This window comes from Corythoichthys intestinalis, chromosome 16 (genome assembly GCF_030265065.1).
Source record: "Corythoichthys intestinalis isolate RoL2023-P3 chromosome 16, ASM3026506v1, whole genome shotgun sequence".
Taxonomy (NCBI): Eukaryota; Metazoa; Chordata; class Actinopteri; order Syngnathiformes; family Syngnathidae; genus Corythoichthys; species Corythoichthys intestinalis.
Window position 1 is genome coordinate 50,043,492 of NC_080410.1, and position 27,014 is coordinate 50,070,505.

The 27,014-nt window shown below is 39.2% G+C and overlaps 1 protein-coding gene across 1 annotated transcript; it reads left to right on the forward strand.

Annotated features, from left to right (window-relative positions):
- Positions 1 to 5,295: 5,295 nt before the first annotated feature.
- Positions 5,296 to 6,113, forward strand: LOC130904724 (ADP-ribosylation factor-like protein 8). The gene is made up of 2 exons (XM_057817672.1): positions 5,296 to 5,491; positions 5,901 to 6,113. Exons 1-2 carry the CDS (start codon positions 5,369 to 5,371, stop codon positions 6,111 to 6,113), a joined length of 336 nt encoding a protein of 111 aa, XP_057673655.1. The 5' UTR covers positions 5,296 to 5,368.
- The last annotated feature ends 20,901 nt before the right edge of the window (positions 6,114 to 27,014 follow it).

The following is a 27,014-nucleotide window of genomic DNA, read 5'->3' on the forward strand; positions in this document are numbered from 1 at the left end:
CAAACAAGATGACAACACTTTTTCCCCAATCTGGTGTTTTACAAGTGCAATCAGTTGATTGCAGTCAGGTGTGGCTTGTTTTAGCAGAAGCCTCATTGGTTCAACTGTCTCTGCTGGATCGGCTGGAACAAAAACCAGGACCCACAGTGTGCCTTGAGGACTGGGTTGAAAACCCCTGTACTAGACGACCCCAAGACTCGAACTAAAGTACTCTGATAAAATTCTGATGTATCATTTCAAATTAAAGGTACTTTGAAAATTGCCCATTTTTGCTGCCATTTCGCCTGATTTAAAAAAAATGATTAAAAATGACAGCTAAAATAGGCAATTTTCAAAGTACTTTTATTTTGAAATGATACATCAGAATTTTATCAGAGTACATAAGATCGAGTCTTGGGGTAGTCTAGTATACCCCAGATGTGGAATCGTCCCGGGATATTAGCCAGATTTTTTAAAATCAATTTTTGAAATCAGGCGAAATGACAGCAATAATGGGCAATTTTCAATGTACTTTTATTTTGAAATGATACATCAGAATTTTATCAGAGTACTTTAGTTCGAGTCTTGGGGTCGTCTAGTATACCCCAGAAGTGGAACCGTCCCGGGATATCAGCCAGATTTTGTTAAATCAATTTTTTAAATCAGGCGAAATGACAGCAAAAATGGCCAATTTTCAAAATACTTTTATTTTGAAATGATACATCAGAATTTTATCAGAGTACTTTAGTTCGAGTCTTGGGGTCGTCTAGTATACCTCAGCCAGGATATCAACCAGATTTTTTTTTAATCAATTTTTTAAATCAGGCGAAATGACAGCTAAAATGAAATAATTACTCTGTGGGGCTTGCCTCTTTGACATTTTGAGAAGTGATTTTCTCGCAAATACTGTGGTCAGCCATCGGCACGCAAAAGCGTATGGAAGCCGTTGAGGGCCAGCGCGTTTGTCTACGTCCAGTACGCATGCGGACCACTTATGTGCACCCCTGAATATAGTATCACACCAGTAATGTTTTTTATAAGCATGAATAAAATATATTCCTTCACAGTCCACCTTTCATGATGCCGTTGTGCGTGGTGTGCGCGAGCCCCAGCTGGAACGCGAAAGAGGCAACGTTCAGCCGGAGCCGCTTCGGCAGGCTCAAGCGGGCCAAGCCTTAGTTCCAGTTCATCAGCTGGAGCCTGGGCGCACCTTTTATGATGTCGTCATGCGTCGTGCGCGTGAGCGCGAGCGCCAGCTGGAACACGAAAGAGGCAACATCATCGCTCAGTATCTGCAGAAGACGCTTCAGCAGGCTCCGAACCGCGAAGACCTTTAGTTGGGATTAATGAAAATGAAATCACTTGCCTACATTACTTGTGATTGATGAAAATAAAATCACTTGCCTACATTTAATGGGTGTGTGCAAGGCTGGCCCAGCCTATACGCAGACAGTGCAGCTGCTTAGGGCCCCTGACCACTTGGGGGCCCCAAATCTGGCAACCTCATTTTATATGTTGTTAATAGAGCATCGTGAATAATGTGGCGCACATTGCCGTTTATCTTTGCGAACATCCATTTTCTTGTCATTACAATCTGGAAACCTGGGGAGTGACGTTGAACCTGCTTTGCGATGACTGGTGCTCAAACTTGCTTGGAAAATAGATACACAAATATGTCGAAGAGAATTTATCATCCTGGAGCAGAGAAACGAAAAATCTGATTAATATACAAAATATGGACGTATGGGTTGGATTGCATGCATGGGTTTCACAATACACTGACGAAATGGTGGGCCAAAAATATGAGGCCCCTTGGCATTATTGTGCTTAGGGCCCCCAAATGGCTTGGGCCGGCCCTGGGTGTGTGTGCGCGCGCGTTGCTTGTTCAATGGGACAGCATGAGTTGAAGTATGTGACGGTTGACTATGACGCGACTGTGCGAACAATCGTACGCGTTTGTACTAAGCTTGAGAACGATAAACCGAGACGACCGAATATCCGGTTTTCCAGGCGAGAAATACAGATGTATCGATAGTAAAGTTACCATTCGACACTAATTAGCCATTAAATATTCAGTGAACCGATAGTAGAGATAGAATTCGGCTATCGTGAGCACAAGAATCGGCTTCTAATGCCTAGTTCAATGCATTGCTTAATATTATAATTTAGCTTTTACTTCTCATGCTGCGCTTGTGTCTTTCAGTGAATGACACAAGTGCGCGTCATTCACCAATCAGCTCAGACTTAGATCGAGACCGCACGCATGATATAATATGGACAAGCACTACTCACAGCCGTGGTTGCCACAAGTTACTTCCCATGCATTTCGGCACAACCGCTACTAGTCGCCGTCATTACCTGATCGTCACGGGCGTGTCATAACAACGCGAGAGCTAACGAAACCACTATAACGTACGCAGCGTAGCATTTTCTTCACAGCCCAAAACGAAAACGAAACTAGTAGTGGCAACGAAGCAAAATGCTAAAACAATGGACAGTGTGATCACCGACGGCAGCGACGTGCTGTGATTGATTTTCAACGCACCCAGGAAAACAAAAGTCGGACTTTGAAGTGATGAAGGCAGCCAGATCTGTTTGCATGGGACAGAGCTTGTGTGAAGTGGTACAGAAATCGTGAGTTTTAACCCTGAAAAATAACCTACTACAATGCTGGAAAGGGCGGCATATTGTTTCCACGAAACGCAGTCTGCTTAAACATGAACATGTGGATTAGTTGATCTTCCTCAAGAAAAATCTGCCCTTCAAAAAAGATATGGACAGTGATGAGCAATAAAAAATGAGGAAGCACGGGCATAAGTGAATGACTTTGCTGTGTATTAGGTTAAAGTAATGATTATTGACCTGTCTAAAATGCTATGTTTTTATTCCCCCAATTATACCAGTCGTAAAGCATAATTTACTATTTATTTATGATAACACTAGCAGGTTTAATTTTTTTTTTCAAGAGCTGCTGCATATAATTTTTTGTTTGTAAGATGTTTACATTGAAAGTTTGCACTTAAATTACTTACCTCTTGTGTTCGAAACACCAGGAAATACAGTAATTGAATTACTGCACTTTATTGTTGTCTGTGACTGGAGTTTTATTGTATTATCAATCCCATCCAACAAAATGACGGTCATATAGTAAGCCTTATTTTTTTTCTCATAAAAAATAAAACATAACATTGGTATGAAATTTTGTTAATTTTGCTATTAAAAAATGTGGTCTTTTTTATATTTTTAAAATACTGTACGAACACACACAACAAATGTTTACTATCGTATCGTTTGCACTCTGTATCGAACCGTATTGTTCTTAAACTGTATCGAATCGCTGGGCCTTAAAAATGTATCGTTTTTTAATCGAATCGTAACCTGTGTATCTAGATACATATCGAATCGGCTTCATGCCAGAGATTCCCAACCCTAGTTCGTACATGCACGTGCACTCTCACGTCACCCAGCGTGTGCGCATATGTGTGTGCTTGTACTTTTGTGTATTGCTTCGCAGGAAAATTGAATTCCATCAATTATTACTGAAGGTTTGTCTCATTTGAAACCATGCAGTTGTGTGCGTCTCCACACATGTACGTTGCTTGAAATCATGCTCTTTCATTGGTCATGGATTGATCGAACAGGCCAGTGTGTGGACTCACGAACACTTGTGTGTGAAGGGGGGTGCGCACCAGTGACGTGCGGTGAGGTTCATGGTTGGTGAGGCACTGACGCCTTTAGTGTCAGATTTCCAAATATATAAACCAAAAAGGTAGCTTATTCAATTGGCTACTGGTTATTTCATATCTCATCAGCATTCTTCACAAAACACGCACACACGGTACATATTATCGATACGTAAAAGTAAGAACATAACATGCATTTGCTCTACACCCTCATTGTGTTGGCCGTCTCAATTCTATAATTCATGCAACATAAATGAGAGTAAAGAGTGGTGTACAAAACCACAGAATTCAATTCTGACCTTTAGTGAAATATTCAGTTGTTTTTAAAACTTTTAATTCTGATACTTTAATCCATTTATTACAGATTGCTAAACAAAAAGTGTGAAAAGAAAAACAATATTTTATTTAAGGCCAAAATTTAGTTTTTAAATATTCTATTGTATTTTTCCTAGTCTAAGCTCTTTTTTTTTTTTTTTTTTTTTTTTTAAATAAGATTGAAATGAAAACTTTGTGGTCTTGCGCCTGTCCTTCACCACAAAAAACGGCGTTACTTTGGAAGTGCATAGGTTTGGTCTCAACATTCGTAGGGACGATATAACAGCATAACCTGCATGTAGGTACACTTTTTGCTGGGGACGGGACATTAATTAGACCAAACAGATTGGATGAAGGGGGCAAAGGGCTACATTTCTCATGTATATGAACCTAATGAATTAATAGGCAAAATGATCAATGCAAAATAAATCCTTATCTACTGATAATAACTTTTATGTGCATTGGTTCAGATGATACACTGTTCAATTCAAACCTTTGTTTTCAAAAAATACTAAAGAAACATTTTGAAAATTTCCTGAATAAATGTCTGGTTTTTATTAGCATAAACATAATGAAAATAATTCACTTAATAATGGTAGGGTCAATTCTATCCTTACAACATATGGAACTATTGAAAGATCTAAATTCTCTATATAACTGAACATTATATCAAGCAAAAAATGTAAGGCTGCTTAAACGTTGGTGGGGACAATTTTAGCATCCTGAAAAGTTGGTAGTGTTATGTCCCTACCGTCCCTATGCAAACCTATGCCCTTTTAGTAAAAGTCCTCCTTATTTTCCTTTACTTTAAAAAATCTCTCCGCCTCAATGGAGAGGATTGCTTCAATTAGATCGTTCTGTGTTCTATTTGACAAGCCAGAAAACACAGTGGATGTGTCCAAATGTCTAGCTAACATCTTTCTCAGCAAAACCATGTAATCGTTCTACATATATGCCACGTTTAGAAGAGCTTACACACTCATCGTTACCACGAAATGTTAACTCCTGTTTAGCTAGGATGCAGGTTGCATTAATGAGGTCTTTCAAACTCTTTCGGTTTTCCTTTACCTTAGCATGGTGGATTCTACCGCATACCTGTTAAGTTTCGCGATTTGGTCGGGAGACTCCCGATTTTGACCCCAATGCTCACGCCTCACGATTAGAAAGCCAAATCTCCCGATTTTCCAAAAATGTCAATTTTTTTTTTTTTTTTAACGTTTTTGTTTGTCACCGTTTTGTAACGATACCATTCGGCCCGATTCGGAAAGTGACCAACAACAAATGGCCTGGCCGTCTCCGACTTCCCTGGCCTCCCTCCCCTTCAGAGCTGGAAAAGCCCAACCAAACATCTGACAGGGAGGGAAGAGGCGAAGCACCACCGACTTCCCAAGATGCTGGCACTAATAAACCGGCTTTTAGACTGGTTCAAGTCTTTATTTTGGAAGGAAGAGATGGAGCTGACCCTGGTCGGCCTCCAGTATTCGGGAAAAACGACGTTCGTCAACGTAATTGCCGTAAGTCTTACCTGCCAGCGATAGCTAACTAGCCTAATGCTAATAGCATTAGAGCTAATGATGGGAGAACGATGAAGTCGCTGCTTTACTCTGTGTTTTCGTGGATCAAACATCATGGAATATTAAACCACTGCGGTCCTACCCCCACAATATATGAATTTAAGTGAGAAAGCGTATCGTTACTTACTTGAAGTTTAATCATTTAGATTCGCTATTATGCTAAAGCTAAAGTGTATACTATACACTTTATTACATTATATCATTATTACTGTGCTGAAACAAAAAATATAAAGTTTCAATTCTAGGTTACAATTCAATTAAAAAACTGCCATGACAAAGATACTTTTCAAAACAAATATGATTAATTTTCTAAATGATGTAATTAATGTTTTGAATCTTGCTGATTTAGTCTGACGAAACCCTAATTGGAGTGATGGTTGATGAGATGAAGAGGCTGCTGAGGAAGCTGATGTCCAAATTTGTGCAAATGGATGTGATCAGGAAAGCTGAGGATATCCTAGATGTTGATTACAGGAACAAGGAGAACTGGCATGACACAGGCAACATAGCAGTATCACATGATGCCAGACAATACATGGAGCAAGTTGAAGACCATCTCTGATGCCACCAAAAAGAGGTTCTTTGACAGTGTAGTTAATTTTTACACAAGTGTTGTGACCAAAATGCACTTGAAAAAAAATGGTTGCATTTTGTCTTAGCGATTGTCGCGCGCGCGCGTCATCGGGGTTGGCAAACAGAAATCTCCCTATATGCAATTTCTACAACTTAACAGGTATGCTACCGTTGAGCTTCCGCTGTTCGTCAAAGCCAAATCGATCCATGAGCTTCCAAAAGTTTTTATAGCAATCAGGCTTTGAATGTGAGTGGTCGAGCTCTCTTGTTTGCTGAGGCTTCGTGGTAGTTTTTTAATGTCACAATATCTCGTGTTAGTCCAGACATTGGCACAAGTTGAGAAGAAAAGGCAGGGAAAGCAGCAAAGGCAATTTTTAGAAGGACAGCTACATAGCCAGTCTTTTCGGGTGTACCAGTCCATTTGAAAAGCGCGAGTTATCTTCTGTCCCGTAGTTTGAAGCAAACCTTTTAGCTCCGGTGTTGTGTTAATCGCGTCCACTTTTGACGGAAAGTCCAGTTTCACGTACGCCCCCTTTCAGTGCGGCAGAGTACTATCTGCCGCAACCTGTGCCTTTTCACTGCGTTTTTTTTCCCCATCAGCAAAACTAAATATGTCGCTAACAAACATTAAACTTTAAGGGTTAAAGACATTAGCCAGACTGTGGAAAATCAGGTCAAATAAACGTATCTGGAAACATTACAATGGCGACATGCAGATGTACGGCAACCAGCACGCTCCAATTCCATGTATCAACCCAGTTTGTTATGGATAGCGCATTCAGAGGTGAGGCTTTACTTGTTGCTGCCGCACCTCTCGTTTCATTTCTTTATTTGAACAGGAAATAGGCAAATTCAGCGATTTTGACTATAAAAAATGTTTGAAATGAGTCATTCATAAAGAGCAATGGACAAATATTCATATAAATTTGATGCTATAATTATTTTTTTGTCATGATGACAGGTGAGGCAGACCGCACGTCACTGATTGATAGAATGTTAAAATGTTTCCTCCTCCCAATGGACAGGTTTGTATTAGGGATGTCCCGATCCAGGTTTTTGCACTTCCGATCCGATATTGTTTTGCACTTCCGATCCGATACCGATACTGGCCGATACCGATACCGGTCTCTCTGAGCATGTATTAAAAGTTTAAAGTTATTTAGCCTCCTTACTTAGTTGTCAGACTCATGTTGAAAAGGGTTTTAGTGTCTTGATAACAACTTCCCAGCTGAATTAGGTGAGTTGGAATAACACATAATGGTTGGTAAGGTTGGTAATGATAAACACTAAACATTATAAATAACAAACAGAAATTACATATTTAGACAGTAAAACATGCTAATAATAATGTAAACTGTCTTAAAAAAGCAAAACACGCAAACAACCTCAAACTATTAACTATTACACACTCCCTTTGATTTGCTTGCCCAGCCCGAAAAATCCCAAAATTTTATGTTTTATTTGTCGGCACGAGCCCAAAAAAAAAAAAAAAAAAAAAAATTATGCTTTATTTGTGAGTACTCAGGAGCAATGCGTGGTTACGTTTTGTGTGATCACGTTTGGTGACGCCAGTGCATATATGCATAATGATAACAAATTATAGCCGGTCTTTTGTAACAAATTCTCCCAGTTAAACAAGACTGTAAGATGGATATTCAATAAACATTTATATATTTTATATTTGCATGTGTGTTCTAACAGGTGGATAGTGGATTTGACCTTTATTTTAATCCCCTCGAGTTGGCAGAAAAAAAAAACGCAAATTTTCTCAATGTTTAAATACTCTACATATTTTTATCACTATAAGTGCATTTACACAGCGAAATAACGCTGGAAAAGTACATACATACATACATACATACATCGTTTTAGTATAAATATATGAATATATTAGGGCTGTCAAACGATTAAAAATTTTAATCGAGTTACTTACAGCTTAAAAATTAATTAATCGTAATTAATCGCAATTCAAACCATCTATATAATATGGCCTATTTTTCTGTAAATTATTGTTGGAATGGAAAGATAAGATGCAAGATGGATATATATATATATTCAGCCTGCGGTACTTAAGGACTGTATTTGTTTATTTTACAATAAATCAACAAGATGGCATTAACATTACTAACATTCTGTTAAAGTGATCCATGGATAGAAAGACTTGTAGTTCTTTATGAAAAATGTTAGTACAAGTTATAGAAATTTTATATTAAAACCCCTCTTAATGTTTTCGTTTTAATAAAATTTGTAAAATTTTCAATCAACAAATAAACTTGTAGCCCGCCATTGTTGATGGCAATAATTACTTACACTATAAAATCAGTCGCACCCAAGCGCCAGCAGAGGGCAGCAAAACTCCGCAAAACACAATTAACAAGTGGGCCTCTCACTCCTCTGTCATTTAAATCTGTCTGAGCTGGGCCAAGTGCGTTAATTGCGTCAACATTTTTAACGGGATTAATTAAAAAAATTAATTAACGCCCGTTAACGCGATAATTTTGACAGCCCTAGAATATATATTTTTTGAAAAAAGTCTGCCCGATGCGTCTAAATCCCACTTTACTCACGAGAGATAATGGCTCGTCATCCAGAATGATTCCTTCGGCAATGAGTCTTCCCTGGGCTTTGGGACTGTTGAGTGCCAGTTTGTCACGCATAGCAAAAGTTTCTGCCAGTGTTAGTTACGTAGGACCTTTCTTTTTGTCTTCGGTTTTCTTAAAATACTCCTCATATTGTTTGTGGTGATATTTCGCTAAATGCTTGATTAGGTTGGTTTTATTAAAACTTCTTACAGCTTTACCACCACGCTTGACTTTATTGTGGCATATGTTGCACTCTGCCTCTTCGTCTTTGTCATTGTTTAAGGTGAAATGATCCCACACAGCTGACATTTTTACCGATAAAGTCTCTCGGTAAATTGGGAGACGGTAATGTAAATGTAGTGTGTTGAAGATGTGCCGTAAAATGCGGACCGGATTTTAGGGGAACCGAAGCAAAAACTGGAATGGATTATGTAAACCAGTGCACTGGAAAACCCGGACCAGACTTTAAAAAAAAAAAAATCTCTAGTTTCAACCCCCATGCTTCACAGTGGGTATGGTGCAATTCAGTATTCTTTGACCTCCAAACAGGAGAACCTGTGTTTCTACCAAAGCAGGGGTCGCGTTAACCGGATATTTTCCGTCGTTGACCGGTTTTTTAAAACGGTGACGGAAAAAACTGAAATCCATCCGTCATTTTGACAGGTTGCAATTCACACACCAGACCACAGGGTGGCGAGTCAGCATATTAGCTAATGTCTCTCTTAATGCATGACGTCGTTGGCTCTTCTGTCAGAATATTGTAGCGTCACCGGGGTCTGGCGGCGGCACCGTGATTGACACATCAACGCGAGGTTCTTATTGGTGCACCCGGTGTGCCAGCGCGTCATCCAATCACCCAATCACATGACGTCACAACTCCGCTCCCCTGACCGGAGCCACCATATTGTGTGTCAGCTCGTCATATTTACACATTACCGCTACGTACATGCCTCCTATTACGGCGTATTTTTCTGCTCGTTAATATTAATGATCAAAATGGTGAAGATGAGAGCGAGATGGACTGCTGTAATTCGACAAGAAGTCTGGGCACCAAACGATCACCACAGACTATGTAGTAGTCTTTTTATATCTGGTAAGATGCATTTAATATATATTTAGAAGATTTTGGGCTGACAACCACAATTAAGATCATTGTGTGACGTTGGTGATTGGGGTCTATATCGTTGCCTCTTTTTCTTTGGGGGCGGAGTTGTTGGTTAAGCAGAGTAAAAAGGGAGAAAAATACCACGACTTCCGTGTCTAATTTTTCGCCGCCAAGCAAGTGTTACAATATTAATTAAAAATGAATGAAAACTAAATACTATTGAATATGTCATCATTATCATTTAAAAAATTTCAGTGACGGGTAAAAATAGACTATGACCGGATTTTTATGACCCTGTCAGTCAAAATGACAGACAATGAAAATGTCTAGCGCAACCTCTGCCAAAAAGTTCTATTTTGGTTTCATCTGACCGTAACACATTCTCCCAGTCCTCTTCTGGATCATCCAAATGCTCTCTAGCGAACCGCAGACCGACCTGGACATGTACTTTCTTCAGCAGGGGGACACGTCTGGCAGTGCAGTATTTGAGTCCCTGGCGGCGCATTGTGTTACTGATAGTAGCCTTTGTTACTGTGGTCTCAGCTCTCTGTAGGTCATTCACTAGGTCCCCCTGTGTGGTTCTGGGATTTTTGCTCACCGTTCTTGTTATCATTTTGACGCCACGGGGTGAGATCTTGCAGGGAGCCCCAGATCGAGGGAGATTATCAGTGGTCTTTTATGTCTTCCATTTTCTAATAATTGCTCCCACAGTTGATTTCTTTACACCAAGCATTTTATCTATTGCAGATTCAGTCTTCCCAGCCTGGTGCAGGTCTACAATTTTTTCTCTGGTGTCCTTTGACAGCTGTTTGGTCTTGGCCATAGTGGAGTTTGGAGTGTGACTGACTTGAGATTGTGGACAGGTGTCTTTTATGCTGATAATGAGTTAAAACAGGTGCCATTAATACAGGTAACGAGTGGAACCTCGTGAGACCTCGTTAGAAAAAGTTAGACCTCTTTGACAGCCAGAAATCTTGCTTGTTTTTAGGTGACCAAATACTCATTTTCCACCATGATTTGCAAATAAATTCTTTAAAAATCAAACAATGTGATTTTCTGTCCCCCCCCCCCCCCACATTCTGTCTCTCATGGTTGAGGTTTACCCATGTTGACAATTACAGGGCTCTCGAATCTTTTCAAGTAGGAGAACTTGCACAATTGGTGGTTGACTAAATACTTATTTGCCCCACTGTACAAGACGAGCACTGTCGCTTAAAAAGGTCAACTTTAACTGTGTAAATAACACTTAATGATGACACGATCCAACGGTTGAAATTGACGACATCCACTTAATTCTATTTAAGATATGCAAAGCTGATTGCCTGGCACTGTTCTCCCTGTATTTTTCGAACAGCGGTGCGTCTGGTCAGACCCGGCTGCAGAAAGAAATTACGGGGGGGGATTACAGTTTTTTTGGGGGGCACACTTCTTCACTGTAAATTTAGCCGTAACAGTGGCGTTTTTACCCGTTATATTTTCTGATGATAGTGTCAGTCGGTGAAACTGCAGGAGGTGGCAGCGCTATCCCTTCATGTTGACTTTCGGCCGCGTCTTTGTCATGGCTTGAGTTCGACTTTAGTTTCTTGAAAAAAAAAACACGGATGTCCATTCCAATTTGAATTAGCAACGGAGGAGCCGCTCAATCACCATTTCTGTAACCGGAGCTATCCCTATCCAATCGCAGTACGCAATGGCAGGTGTTGTGCCGAAAAATAGCCGCCTCGCGTGAAATGTCCCCCCTGACGGGAACGCTTATTTATAACGCTTTATTGAGGTGAAAACATCAAATGTTTTCATGGACTCGTTACAGTAATGGATTTACGACTGTAAAATCACTTTTAAATAAATAAATTAGACAAAATACTAGTACTTTATTTTACTAACAAATCGTGGACTGGGCCACATAACCATCTTTGAACAGAAATGTATTAGTCTACAGGTTTTCACGACCATATCTCAATGACAATCACACAGTTATGACATTTAGTTCAAGCAGAGTAAAATAATACATATATTCACCGTATAAGAAAACCGTTTCCATGTCCATCGATTGGTAAGAAAAAGCTGTACGAGTGACGTGTGGGCGCTCAACAATAAAATAAATAAACAAATAAATCAAATAAACGCTCAATAAAGCGTTATAAATAAGCATTCCCGTCGGATGGGGACATTTCACGCGGGGCGGCTATTTTTCGGCACAACACAGGCTACTCAGCCCGCCCCCCTTATCTGTGATTGGCTAGAAATTGCCTACATTCGCTGCTCTGATTGTGACGACAGATCAAGATAGGATGACTAGAGCAGTGTTTTTCAACCTTTTCTGAGTCACGGGACGTTTTTAGGTTGGAAAAAATCTCGCGGCACACCACACCAAAATGTTCCAAAATTACTCTCTGTATAGTATATTTATTTATAAAATAATTTCTCAGTATTTATACTTACTCAGTGTGAAACGTTTAGCAATTAGGCTTGAAAAACTATCAGACAGGGGACTTGAGCAATGCATTTAAGCACATCAGGGCTGGTCGTCTCGCTGACAATGGCTTTGCAGACAGGTAGTATTAACGTCTCTGCCACAGTTTGGGACTTTTGGGATTTATCAACAAAGTAACTGGCTTTCAGGGCGTTTACCTTTGTAGTTTTCCTCAAAAAAGTTGCTCATTTCTCTGTGTTTTCACGAAGGCGTACAAAATAATCCATCGACTTGTTCTGAAGCGACGGGGGTTCATTTGGAGATGAGTTTAAGCTTGTATGGTGCCATGGCGCTAGATAGCCGCTCGTGTCGCGTTCAAGAACTGCTCGGATTTCTAGGTATCTCCCACCTAGCTGTCCTCGATAATGTGTTGGAATAAAACAAAGAGGGAGGATTAACGGTCGTCACATATGGATAAAATGGAAAGGACACTTTTGTATATATCGACACTTGACGAGTCAAATAATGAACAGTAGAAGTGCTGGGGTCCACATTGTTACGGAGAGCAAGGTGGCTGGCGGCTAGAAATCCGAGCAGTTCTTGAACGCAACACGACTCATCTGCACACAACCGAAAACTTTTTCCACATTCCTTCCTTCCTACTGCAACTTTGCCCGACGATGTTAAAAAAAAGCGATATTGGATAATTTCTCGCGGCGGCGGCGGCACAATCGATTGAAAAACACTGGAATATAGGGTTCATTCTCCCCGTGTGTGTGTGTTATTGTGGAAGATTTAAAAAAAATTTTTTTTTTAAATTACACAGTACAGTTTAATCGAGCTAGGGCGGGCACAGCCGTCCCTCAGGGCGGGCACGGCCCCCTAATGCCCGCCCATGCCGCCGGGTCTGCGTCTGGTGTACCAGGCTACAATGCTGAGGCAATTTGAGAAGTTTCGTTTTAAAAAGGAACGTGCACTGTTTATCCAGTAGGTGGAGCTCTTGCAGTGTTTCAAACACCTCGAAACAGTGATTCAATTTAGGGCAATTGTCTCAAAAATGGTTCATTGTTTCGGAAAGCCTCGGTTTTTCCATCCCTAGTGTCACTCGTAACCCTCTTTCTAAGGCCCTGAACCTAGCCATAAAAAGAAGGTAAGTGTCATGCGTTTGTTCTCAGTTGTTCTTTATGACATGTTTGCATTCTCAGTTCTTTACGATACATGTATTCTCAATTCTTTATGATGCATTAAGGAGTACACCGTCTGTATTTAAGGACACGCGTGCGTCTTAGCTTTGTCGGAGGATTGACTTGCTTACCGCTGTGCGCGCCCTCATCTTCATGCTTCTTCGGTAGTATCCTACTTTCCTAAATTCATGTACTGATTGGCATGCTTCCTTTATTTGACTTTTTATTAAATACAAACTCATTTGCTATTTCTGTTCTCTGTAATTGAGATCCACCCAAACGGCTTGCCGTTCATCACAGAAAGTAATTATATTTATTATTCAAAATATCATTTTTAGCTTAGAATCATCATCTGATGTCAAATATTTCATAAAAAAAAAAAAAAAAAAAAAAAACGACTTCAAAAAATGATTCACTCGAATATTTTAAACTTATAAACAAATTACGTCGCAACGAAAAATTTGGTGTCTGTTAAAAAAGTCACGGATATCTACCTCATAACTGTCGCTTAATTGTATTTTTTTAGGGCTGTCAAACGATTAAAATTTTAAATCGAGTTAATTACAGTTTAAAAATTAATTAATCGCAATTAATCGCAATTCAAACCATCTATAAAATATGCCATATTTTTCTGTAAATTATATATATATTCTGTAAAATAAATTGTTGGAAATGAAAGAAGACACAAGATGGATATATACATTCAACATAAGGTACATAAGGACAGTAGTGGGCGTTTCACTCTACTGTCATTTAAATCTGTCTATGCTGTCCTCATTCCAAAGCGTCTACTTTTTCCAAAGCTAGACAGCTAGTGAACGACGCCTTAATAATCAGACTTCTTCCTTTTTCATCTGATTTATTAATTAAAATGGCCTCAAACCACTGTCCTCTTTAGACCGTAGTGAAACAACAACAAAAAAGTACACAGCATTGCATTAGCAACAACGTTAGCTTAGCACGCTATACAGGTTCACTAAACATAAACAAAAAGCGTCACATACAAAAAATATAACATTTCGCTTACTAACATAATATGTACATTCTTTACAACAACCATACTTACGGACAAATCTTGTCCAAGGATCATATAAGCACAACATTATCAGCCCGAGACGTCGTGCAGCCATAATGAACTGGAAAGAAAACAATAAACCATGTCGCAAAGCGACCACAAGAGTTCGCTGTTGGACAGCGCAAAAAGCCTTGCTGTAAAACTTAGCAAAAGGCAGAATACTTTCTGAGCGGGACATGTGCGTTAATTGCGTCAAATATTTTAACGTGATTAATTAAAAAAATTAATTACCGCGCGTTAACGCGATAATTTTGACAGCCCTAATATATATATATATATATATGTATATGTATATGTGTGGTTTTTTTTTTTTTTTTTTTTTTGCTAACAGAGTGGTATCGGAATGGTATCGGTATCGGCCGATACTGCACAGCCAGGCATCGGTATCGGGCCCAAAAAATGGTATCGGTGCAACACTAATAATTTTGATGATCTTATGACAGTCTTATGACACCGCTGTCAAATAATGTGTTACCTAAAAAAAAAATTTTTTAAATAAGCCGAACTGGACTATAAGCCACAGGTATCAAAATGAAGGAAAAAAGTAGCAGCTTATAGTCCGAAAATTACAGTAATTGTATTGTTTTTGTTATTGTCGCATTTTGGGCCCCATGAAAAGATATCACTTTGGGCCCCACCATCAGTGCCGGGACACACAAACACATTTAGAGTGTCAACTACGTAACTTCCTGCATTCTGGTGAATCTTTACACACTAATTTGTACATTTTCTGCATGAATTTAAGATGAAAATATATTTAAGTAAACATACAGCGCATAGAGCAATAATGGACTGATATCATCTATAAGAAATGTACTGAAGGCCATCTTTTACAATCTAAATATATTTCATTAGAAATATTCTCAAAGCAAATACCATGATAAATAACATAGAATATTTTTTTTTGTTTGAACTTAACTATACTACAGCATACATTATCACTCACAGACACTCGAAGGCGAAGGACGCATTTTCCTGAGCTCCTGTCTCTGATAACTCAGGCGCCAGCTGGAAGGAAGACCTCCCAAATATGCCTAGTGCAACGAGAAGAGTAGACAGGATTGAAGACGTGGAAGATTTAAAATCTTATCTGCAAAACTTCGAGGAAGAATTAGCGAATATTATTGTTGACATCTTGTTCCAAAATGCGGACCTCTCGAAACAGAATCAAGACATCTCAAAAAAATTCCAATTGCTGCAGGCTGAAAATGAGCAACTGAAGAAGACGATGAAAGAGAGAGATGATCCTGTCAAACAACTGGAAGCTTTGGCAGAGGATCTGGATCAAAGTGGACGTGCAAACGATCTCATCATCACCGGTATCAAAGTGAGAACACGCGCATATTCGCAAGTTCTTCAGGAACCAAACTACGCAACGGTGGAAAAACAGGTGACTGACAAGTTACAAGAATTGGGAATAAGAGTGGAACAGCAATTCATTCAACAATGCTTTCCGCTAGCTTCACGAGGGAATAAACCGCCAATGATACTTATGAAGCTTACTGATCGAAAGAACAAGATAGCTCTCCTCAAGCAAGGTCGTCTTCTGAAAGGATCCAACATCTTCTTCAATGAGAATCTCACCCGCCGCAACGCTGAAATAGCAAGAAAGGCACGTCAACTGAAGAAAGCCGGAAAGATTGCGAGTACATGGACCGCAGATTGCAGAATTTTCGTCAAAACACAAGACCAGAAAACGAAAGTGATCAAACAAGTCGAAGATCTGGCAGCTTATGAAAACTAATCATGACCCAAATAGCGGACTCAATGCTCTCATCAAAATTACAGTTGGAAGACCAAGTTGAAGATTGTTCCAATGAACCAAATGACATATTCGATCCTGATAGAAACTTTTACGTCAACAGACCGGAGGAGTGCAAATACTACAGTGATTATCAATTTATCGGCTTTTTTAAATTGGACGGTAAGCTTTCATTACCTTCAATGTTATAATATGGCAAAAATTGATAGGACGGATAAGGGCGGTGGGGGTGTTGCCCTATTTATTGACGACAACCTTAAGTTTGACAGACAACATGTCTACTAAGATTGTGAATCTTATGGAATGCATTACAATTGAACTACTTCTTTCAAAAGGTCAAAATATAATCATAAGTTGTGTTTATCGCGCTCCCGACTCCAATGTTGAACTTTTCACTGAATGTGTAGGAAAACTTCTGTCGAAAACGAATAATAAGCATGTCTTTGTTTGTGGTGACTTGAACATTGATCTGTTAAATCCTAACAAGAGTTCACTTATTGCATACCTGTTAAGTTGTAGAAATTGCAAATAGGGAGATTTCTGTTTGCCAACCCCGATGACGCGCGCGCGCGACAATCGCTAAGACAAAATGCAACCATTTTTTTTCAAGTTCATTTTGGTCACAACACTTGTGTAAAAATTAACTATACTGTCAAAGAACCTCTTTTTGGTGGCATCAGAGATGTGATACTGCTATGTTGCCTGTGTCATGCCAGTTCTCCTTGTTCCTGTAATCAACATCTAGGATATCCTCAGCTTTCCTGATCACATCCATTTGCACAAATTTGGACATCAGCTTCCTCAGCAGCCTCTTCATCTCATCAACCATCACTCCAATTAGGGTTTCGTCCACCTAAATCAGCAAGATTAATTACATCATTTAGAAAATGAATCATATTTGTTTTTAAAAGTATCTTTGTCATGGCAGTTTTTTAATTGAATTGTAACCTAGAATTGAAACTTTATATTTTTTGTTTCAGCACAGTAATAATGATATAATGTAATAAAGTGTATAGTATACACTTTAGCTTTAGCATGATAGCGAATCTAAACTTCAAGTAAGTAACGATACGCTTTCTCACTAAATTCATATATTGTGGGGGTAGGACCGCAGTGGTTTAATATTCCATGATGTTTGATCCACGAAAACACAGAGTAAAGCAGCGACTTCTTCCTCGTCATCGTTCTCCCATCATTAGCTCTAATGCTATTAGCATTAGGCTAGTTAGCTATCGCTGGCAGGTAAGACTTACGGCAATTACGTTGACGAACGTCGTTTTTCCCGAATACTGGAGGTCGACCAGGGTCAGCTCCATCTCTTCCTTCCAAAATAAAGACTTGAACCAGTCTAAAAGCCGGTTTATTAGTGCCAGCATCTTGGGAAGTCGGTGGTGCTTCGCCTCTTCCCTCCCTGTCAGATGTTTGGTTGGGCTTTTGCAGCTCTGAAGGGGAGGGAGAGCAGGGAAGTCGGAGACGGCCAGGCTATTCGTTGTTGGTCACTTTCCGAATCGGGCCGAATGGTATCGTTACAAAACGGTGACAAAAAAAAAAAAAAATTGACATTTTTGGAAAATCAGGAGATTTGGCTTTCTAATCGTGAGGCGTGAGCATTGGGGTCAAAATCGGGAGTCTCCCGACCAAATCGTGAAACTTAACAGGGGATTTTACTAGTACTATGTACACATTAGGGCTGCATCCATTGATAACACAGCCGACTAGAATTACGACGCACAGCGTTACCTTATTAGACAATATCTTGACTAATGTCATGCTGAAATAACCAAAGTGGTATTTTAATTACTGATATTAACCAGGGGTGAAAGTGGACCGGAACGAGCCAGATCTCCTTACCAGCATGAGTTCTCGACCCGGAACGCCGTTCTGACTGTACTTTGATCACGAAAATATGATGGCAACTGTCAAAATCCTATGTTTGATGGTTTGCTTAAAGTATTGTATTTTGTCAAATGATGCCCTCTGGTGGCGGAGTTGGGTGTGTCTGAACTCTTGCCTTTTATAACTGAAAAGCAGATGTTTCTGACATGGCTAAGGGACAGCTACTCAGTGGCGCCTCCAGAAATTTTTCATTGGGGTGGCCAGATGGGGCCACTTAAAATCTTCGGGTGGCCAAAACTGAAAGCCATAATTTCAGGTTTTCATTATATTATTGCAGTAAAAAGGTCAGGGGAAGACTATCAGAAAGACTTAAGGACAAGGCTACTGATATACTTTGGTGTATTGTGTAATATTTAATGTTACTAACGATTTAATGTGCATAGTCCATAACTGTCCAGTCAACATTTTGAGTTCCACAACAATTCTGTTTTATTATGTTATGTATATATTAGGCATAAGGTCTACATTTAACTAGGGCTGTCAAATGATTACAATTTTTAATCGAGTTAATCACAGCTTAAAAATTAAAATCGTAATTAATCGAAATTCAAACCATCTCTAAAATATGCCATATTTTTCTGTAAATTATTGTTGGAATGGAAAGATAAGACAAGACGGATATATACATTCAAGATACTGTAACATTATTAACATTCTTTCTGTGAAAGGGATCCATGGATAGAAAGACTTGTAATTCTTAAAGGATAAATGTGAGTTTGTATATTGTGACTAAATAGTGCCATCTAGTGTATTTGCTGAGCTTTCAGTAAATGATACTGTAGCGACTTAACTGTTCTGCCTAAATGCATGATGGGAAGTGGTGCAACCATGACTGTGTGTGGTGGCTGCAAATGCTATATCTTCTCTGCGTTGGGTACAGTACAGGGTGTTAAGAAAAAGATCAACTCCTGTCATTGTTCCCCTCATCGCTTCCCTTAATATTTATAGTTGCTGTGGGAGAGATGACAAAGCTTTTGACATTTAAAAGCACGGCCCCAATGAATGCTTGTATCTACCCCACTCTGCCTCATATCTCTGTATATAAGTAAAAAGGCGCCATTGTAGGCTGTTTGCGGCAATGCGTGAATGAGTCGTACCGTGAATGCGTTAATTGCGCTAAATATTTTCACGTGATTAATTTTAAAAAATTAATTACTGCCCGTTATAGCGATAAATTTGACAGTCCTACATACAGTGCCTTGCAAAAGTATTCGGCCCTCTTGAATCTTGCAACCTTTCGCCACATTTCAGGCTTCAAACATAAAGATATGAAATTTCATATCAAATCAAGAATCAACAACAAGTGGGACACAATCGTGAAGTGGAACAACATCTATTGGATAATTGAAACTTTTTTAACAAATAAAAAACTGAAAAGTGGGGCGTGCAATATTATTCGGCCCCCTTGCTACTTTGTATCGCCACCTTTTGCTCCATTTACAGCTGCAAGTCGCTTGGGGTATGTTTCTATCAGTTTTGCACATCGAGAGACTGACATTCTTGCCCATTCTTCCTTGCAAAACAGCTCAAGCTCAGTGAGGTTGGATGGAGAGTGTTTGTGAACAGCAGTATTCTGCTCTTTCCAGATTCTCGATTGGATTCAGGTCTGGACTTTGACTTGGCCATTCTAACACCTGGATACGTTTATTTTTGAACCATTCCATTGTAGATTTGGCTTGATGTTTTGGATCATTGTCCTGTTGGAAGATAAATCTCCGTCCCAATCTCAGGTCTTGTGCAGATACCAACAGGTTTTCTTCCAGAATGTTCCTGTATTTGGCTGCATCCATCTTCCCGTCAATTTTAACCATCTTCCCTGTTCCAGCTGAAGAAAAGCAGGCCCAAACCATGATGCTGCCACCACCATGTTTGACAGTTGGGATGGTGTGTTCAGGGTGATGAGCTGTGTTGCTTTTACGCCAAACATATCGTTTTGCATTGTGGCCAAAAAGTTCAATTTTGGTTTCATCTGACCAGAGCACCTTCTTCCACATGTTTGGTGTGTCTCCCAGGTGGCTTGTGGCAAACTTTAAACGAGACTTTTTATGGATATCTTTGAGAAATGGCTTTCTTCTTGCCACTCTTCCATAAAGGCCAGATTTGTGCAGTGTACGACTGATTGTTGTCCTATGGACAGACTCTCCCGCCTCAGCTGTAGATCTCTGCAGTTCATCCAGAGTGATCATGGGCCTCTTGGCTGCATCTCTGATCAGTTTTCTCCTTGTTTGAGAAGAAAGTTTGGAAGGACGGCCGGGTCTTGGTAGATTTGCAGTGGTCTGATGCTCCTTCCATTTCAATATGATGGCTTGCACAGTGCTCCTTGAGATGTTTAAAGCTTGGGAAATCTTTTTGTATCCAAATCCGGCTTTAAACTTCTCCACAACAGTATCTCGGAGCTGCCTGGTGTGTTCCCTGGTTTTCATAATGCTCTCTGCACTTTAAACAGAACCCTGAGACTATCACAGAGCAGGTGCATTTATACGGAGACTTGATTACACACATTTGGATTCTATTTATCATCATCGGTCATTTAGGACAACATTGGATCATTCAGAGATCCTCACTGAACTTCTGGAGTGAGTTTGCTGCACTGAAAGTAAAGGGGCCGAATAATATTGCACGCCCCACTTTTCAGTTTTTTATTTGATAAAAAAGTTTAAATTATCCAATAAATGTTGTTACACTTCACGATTGTGTCCCACTTGTTGTTGATTCTTGACAAAAAAATTAAATTTCATATCTTTATGTTTGAAGCCTGAAATGTGGCGAAAGGTTGCAAGATTCAAGGGGGCCGAATACTTTTGCAAGGCACTGGATAAAAAAACAAAATACAGTGGTACCTCTACATACGATTGCTTCGACACACGAACTTTTCGACATCCGACGTAAAATTTGACTCGCCATTTGTTTCTACATCCGACGACATGCTCGAAATACGACGACAATGGCAGCACCGCAGACGAATGCATGGCGGATTTTCTTGTGTGACAAATCAACACAGGTTTCAGAAAAGGTTGGTACAGGTGGTGAAACAAGGAAAAAGTTGACGCTTACCTTCTAAATGAAGATGCAAATGACAGAAAAATATGAGCGTAGGGTGGGCATCCGTGAAATGGCTCAACAATACATCTCCACGGTCCTCCTCCGACCATCGTTCGCCAGTCTTTATAAGTTAAGCTGACAATTCTTATTGTGGTAACATCTCCAGAGAAATCGCCAGCTTCGCCACGTTTTCATCATTTCTTTCACAACTTATTCAACACAAAACGCCTGCTGTCTGCCGCAATTGACGATGTTCTCAAGAAAGCATTGAAAGCGAAAGTAAACTTTCACCCGCTCCCCTCCCTCTTTGTCACGTCAGCGCCGCGGTGCCTTCAGGTACAGAAAAAAACGTCCGCCTTATTAGAACCCGTTTCGTTACACTATTACAGGAATTATTATTATTATTATATTATTAATCCGATTTTTATTTATTATTTATTTGTTTTGCTATATGTAATTGCCATTTTAATAGTACCAGCAGTCTTTTTTAAGGATTTAGTGCAGGTTTTTGGGCTGTGGAACGAATTAATGGAATTATAATGTATTCCTATGGGAAAATCCTGCTCGACATACGACCATTTCGACTTACAAACAAGCTCCTGGAACGGATTAACTTCGTATGTAGAGGTACCACTGTAAATGCATTCATTTGGGATGAAATGCATCACTGATGCTACAACAATCTAATGATATACTGGCAAGCTTATAGGGGTGGCCGTGGCCACCCCTGGCCACCCCCTGGTGGTGCCACTGCAGCTACTTACTCTGGTTTGGCCCACTTGAAGCTGTAAGTTGTTTCAGTTGATGTATGTTGGTGTTGGCATTTGTGGTTAAGTTTGGAGATACTGTTTGCTTTTGGAGATACTGTTTGCTTGGTTATGTTTAGAGATTTGCTATGAGAGAAGTGTGAATACGTTAGCATTTGTAACATCTAAGCTAGCGGACATTATTATACAGACTGGGCTGATTTGATTCACTAAATTTACATATTAATTGTGTAGCGGATCGTTTGGGTGGATGCAGGCACACTCTTCATGGTAGACAAAAATTCATAAAACTTGTGCTCTTTTTGGGCGAAGCCGTCCCGACTCTTTATTGAACCGCCAACAACTCAATAACAACCACTTTTTCTCCCTCTCTTTTGCACTCGTCTCCCGCGCTTGCGCACGTCATCAACATGAGCGCAAAAAATAAATGTGAAATTTTAAAAAAACATGCTTTTAAAAGCTATTTTTGTTTGAATTTTTTTTTTTTTTTAAATTGAAGTCAATTGCTTTTTTTTTGTTTTTTTTTTTTGATTGAAGCAAGTTTTTTGATTGAAGTAATGTTGTTTTGTGTTTGGGTCACATTTTGGCTACTACATTATTATTCAATCAAAAAGTAAGTTGCTTCATACAAAAAAATTAGGGGTGTCAAACGATCAAAAATTTTAATCGGATTAATTACAGCTTAAAAATTAATTAATCGTAATTAATCGCAATTAATCGCAATTCAAACCATCTACAAAATATGCAATATTTTTCGGTAACTTATTGTTGGAATGGCGAGATAAGACACAAGATGGATATATACATTCAACATACCGTACATAAGTACTGTATTTGTTTATTATAACAATAAATCAACAAGATGGCATTACCATTATTAACATTCTGTTAAAGCGATCCACTGATAGAAAGACTTGTAGTTCTTAAATGATAAATGTTAGTACAAGTTATAGAAATTTTATATGAAAACCCCTCTCAGTGTTTTCGTTTGAATAAAATTTGTAAAATTTCCAATCAAAAAATGAACTAGTAGCCCGCCATTGTTGATGTCAATAATTACTAACACAATGCTCATGGGTGCTGAAGCCTATAAAATCAGTCGCACCCAAGCGCCAGCAGAGGGCGACAAAACTCCGAAAAACACAAGTACACATTTCACTGTGCTGTCATTTTATTCTTCTTTCGCGTTAATTGCGTCAAATATTTTAACGTGATTAATTAATAATAATAATTAATTAACGCCCGTTAAAGCGATAATTTTGACAGCCCTAAAAAAAAAAAAAAAAATTCAAAAGAAAAATCGCTCCAATCAAAAAAAAAAAAAAAAGATTTCAACCATAGAAAAGTTTTTGAGTGCGAAAAAATATTTGAGACTCAAAAATTTGCATTTGAACACATACATTTTCATTTAAAAAACGTTTTCTGTGATTTTAGCAATCCTTTTTGTGTTTGGGCCATATTATGGGTTGGACATTTGTGTCTAAATCATTCAATCCCCCAAAAAGTTGATTCAGTCATAAAAAAATATTTTCAATCAAAGAAAAAAATCATTTGAAAAATAAAATGCCCTCTCCTATTTAAAAAAAAATAAAAAATTTTTGGAAACTAGTATGCAAAGCAAATGACCGTCTAAGGTGCTAGTATAAAATTGTCTTTTTTTGTTCATTTCATTTATTTTTGTTGTTTGTTTTCTTGCTTTACAACTTTTATATATAAAAGTAAAGTCAATTACATGCAATGAAACTTTTTGGCAATCGGGGGGCGCCTGCCCCCCCTTAAAGTGCATGTGACACGAAAAAGCATGTTTATTTCGTAATACACGCGGTATTTTATGCTCCTGAATGTTATGGACCGCTTGGATGTGCGTGGAAGCGATCGCTATATTGATTTAGTTTTTTGAATCCCGCGCCATGAAAATGAGTGACTTCCGGCTTCGGTCTTGCATTGAGGAGGAGGGCGCTGTGACGTGTACAGTTGAAGGCGTCCTCTTCACTTTCCAGCCGTACTGTTGTGTATGAGGACTAAGGATTCAGCTGATTTTTCGGATTAATACATTTATTTTTCGCAAACGGCTGCAGAAAAATCTTGCTGTATGAGGGAGAAGCGTGTGCGCCTTTTTGGAGTTTCAAAAGATTCCCATTCACTGTGGATATTGGCCAAAACAAGCCCTACTACTGTTGGACCATTGGACTTTCGAGGAAGTGAGTAAACATCGTGTTTTGTATTATGTCAAATTCTGGGATCATTTTAATATGTAGGTGGCTTGCATTTTGTGGCTGACATGCATGCGGGGCACTATTTTTTGGCACAACACTGGCGGCTTGCCGCACAACCACCCACCAGGAGAGTACTATATTCGGCTTATTGTGCTCATGTACCCGGTGTTCTGTCAAATTTTCCGACCGATCAGAAATTGCAACTTTGAGTTAAAAATGGCCGCGAATACAGCGATTACAAAGTAAACACTACAAACTTTCTTTAAATTAAGGACTACTAACTTTTGATCATTGACAGGCATGTATAAAGCTCTCTTCGTGCACATTAGCTGCACAACAACTGCAGCCGCCCTCCTCCGGGGAACGAGCTGGAAATTGCTCTCCGGCGAAGACAATCGACAACCTAGTCGTCATGTCAAAACATCTGGGCTAGTTATGTGGGACTTTCCGCTTCGAAGACTTTGAAACATCACTCGGTTCGCGTTAGCATGTCGGCTAGCTGTCACGCCTCTTGGTTTGTTTACGTTCTCCAAAGCCGGGGCAGGGAAATGACATATGTCTGATTTAGGTGTCATAAAATATCGTTCGGGAGGTGCGACAGTAAAGGTGAAGTCGACAGTTTTGACCATTATGGAGTCATTTTGGCATGTCGTCCTGAATAAGTGTATTTTTATGATTTCATATTCCATTCAGCACAAGACTGTTATTTGCCATGACTATGCCATTTATTTAGCAATTGGGGAAAATACTTGGATAAAAAGAATATCCTGTAAAAATATTGAAGTAAAGAGACAGAAACAATGACATTTTGCAGCTCTCGTCATCGCGTTTTCCTCGTTGTGAATAGTTCCCCCTCGACAGGCTGACTGGTCCTTCTCAAGCCATTTATTTAGCTATTGGGGAAAAATACTTGGATAAAACGAATATCCTGTAAAGATATTGGAGTAGAGAGACTGAAACAATGACATTTTGCAGCTCGCTTTGTCGCATTTTCCTTGGTCTGAATAATTCCCCCTCATTGGGCTGAATAGTAAAACCGATGAGCCCAGTCTCACGCTGACGTCATCCACCTGTTGGGGATGGTAAAGCCCTATAATGGTAGGCGTGGCTAACCGGCAAATTAAAAGACTAATTTCTCGTCATCTGTGCTTTGCTAAATTGTTGTATATAGTCGAATCGTCTCAAAATATGATTCTAATTCACATCATAATGCTATTTAAGCAGTGGCGCCACCCCTATAAATTGGTTGGCCACCCCACTGGCCATCCCGCTTGCCAGTATATCGTTAGATTGTTGTAGCATCAGTTATGCATTTCATCCCAAATGAATGCATTTATTTTGTTTTGTTAAATGTAGGGCTGTCAAATTTATCACGTTAACGGGCGGTAATTAATTTTTTTAATTGATCACGTGAAAATATTTATCGCAATTCATGCATTCGCGGTGCGACTCACTCACGCATTGACGCAAACAGCCTACAATGACGCCGTTTTACTTATATACACAGATCAGAGGCAGTGTCAAGTGAGTGGAGTAGATACAAGCTCTCATGGGGTCCGTGCTTTTAATTGGCAAAAACTTCTGTCATCTCTCCCACAGCAACTATAAATATTGTGGGATGCGCCGTGGAGGAAGAATGACAGGAGTTGATTTTTTTCTTAACACCCTGTAGTGTACCCAACGCAGAGAACATATAGCATTTGCAGCCACCACACACAGTTATGGTTGCACCACTTCCCATCATGCATTTGGGCAGAACAGAAAGCTCAACAAATACACTAGATGGCAATATTTAGTCACAATATACAAACTCATATTTATCCTTTAAGAATAATAAAAAAAAAAATATATATATATAAAGATTATACTATAAAATTATATATTATTATAATTATAAAATTAAAAATTAATAATGTTAATTCCATCTTGTGGATTTATTGTTATAATAAACAAATACAGTACTTATGTACAGTATGTTGAATGTATATATCCGTCTTGTCTTATCTTTCCATTCCAACAATAATTTACAGAAAAATATGGCATATTTTAGAGATGGATTGAATTGACATTAATTACGATTAATTAATTTTAAAGCTATGATTAACTCGATTAAAATTTTTAATCGTTTGACAGCCCTAGTTAAATGTACACCTTATGCCTAATATATACATAACACAATAAAACAGAATTGTTGTGGAACTCAATGTTGACTGGACAGTTATGGACTATGCACATTAAATCATTAGTAACATCAAATATTACACAATACACCAAAGTATATCAGTAGCCGTGTCCTTAAGTCCTTCTGATAGTTTTCCCCTGACCTTTTTTACTGCAATAATGTAATGAAAACCTGAAATTATGGCTTTTAGTTTTGGCCACCCCAAGATTTTAAGTGGCCCCATCTGGCCACCCCTATGAAAAATTTCTGGAGGCACCACTGTATTTAAGATGTTTTTTTTCTCTCCTGTCATATGCGCTTTAAACTCCGCTGATGAGTGTAGCCACTGCAATCGATCCTGCCAAAACGCATTGGACGTCTATCGCCGTCCATGACGGCCAACGCGTGAATAATAGAATAGCCTGGTGGAAAGGCAATCAATAGGAATGATTTTCCCCTTCGATTCAGTGCGTACTCGTACGGTAAACATAAGGGCCAAAGAGGCTCGGGGGTGGAAAAATAATGATGCGACGTGATGGAGAGCAGCTGTCGCGGGCAACCTTGAAGTTTAGATTCTCGGAGATAATGGATTTTGATGATTGAAATTGTTTCCTATGCAGCTGGGCCTGCGTGCTCGAGGAAAACGTCGACCTCCTTTGACTCCCCTGTGAGATGCGCACTTGATTT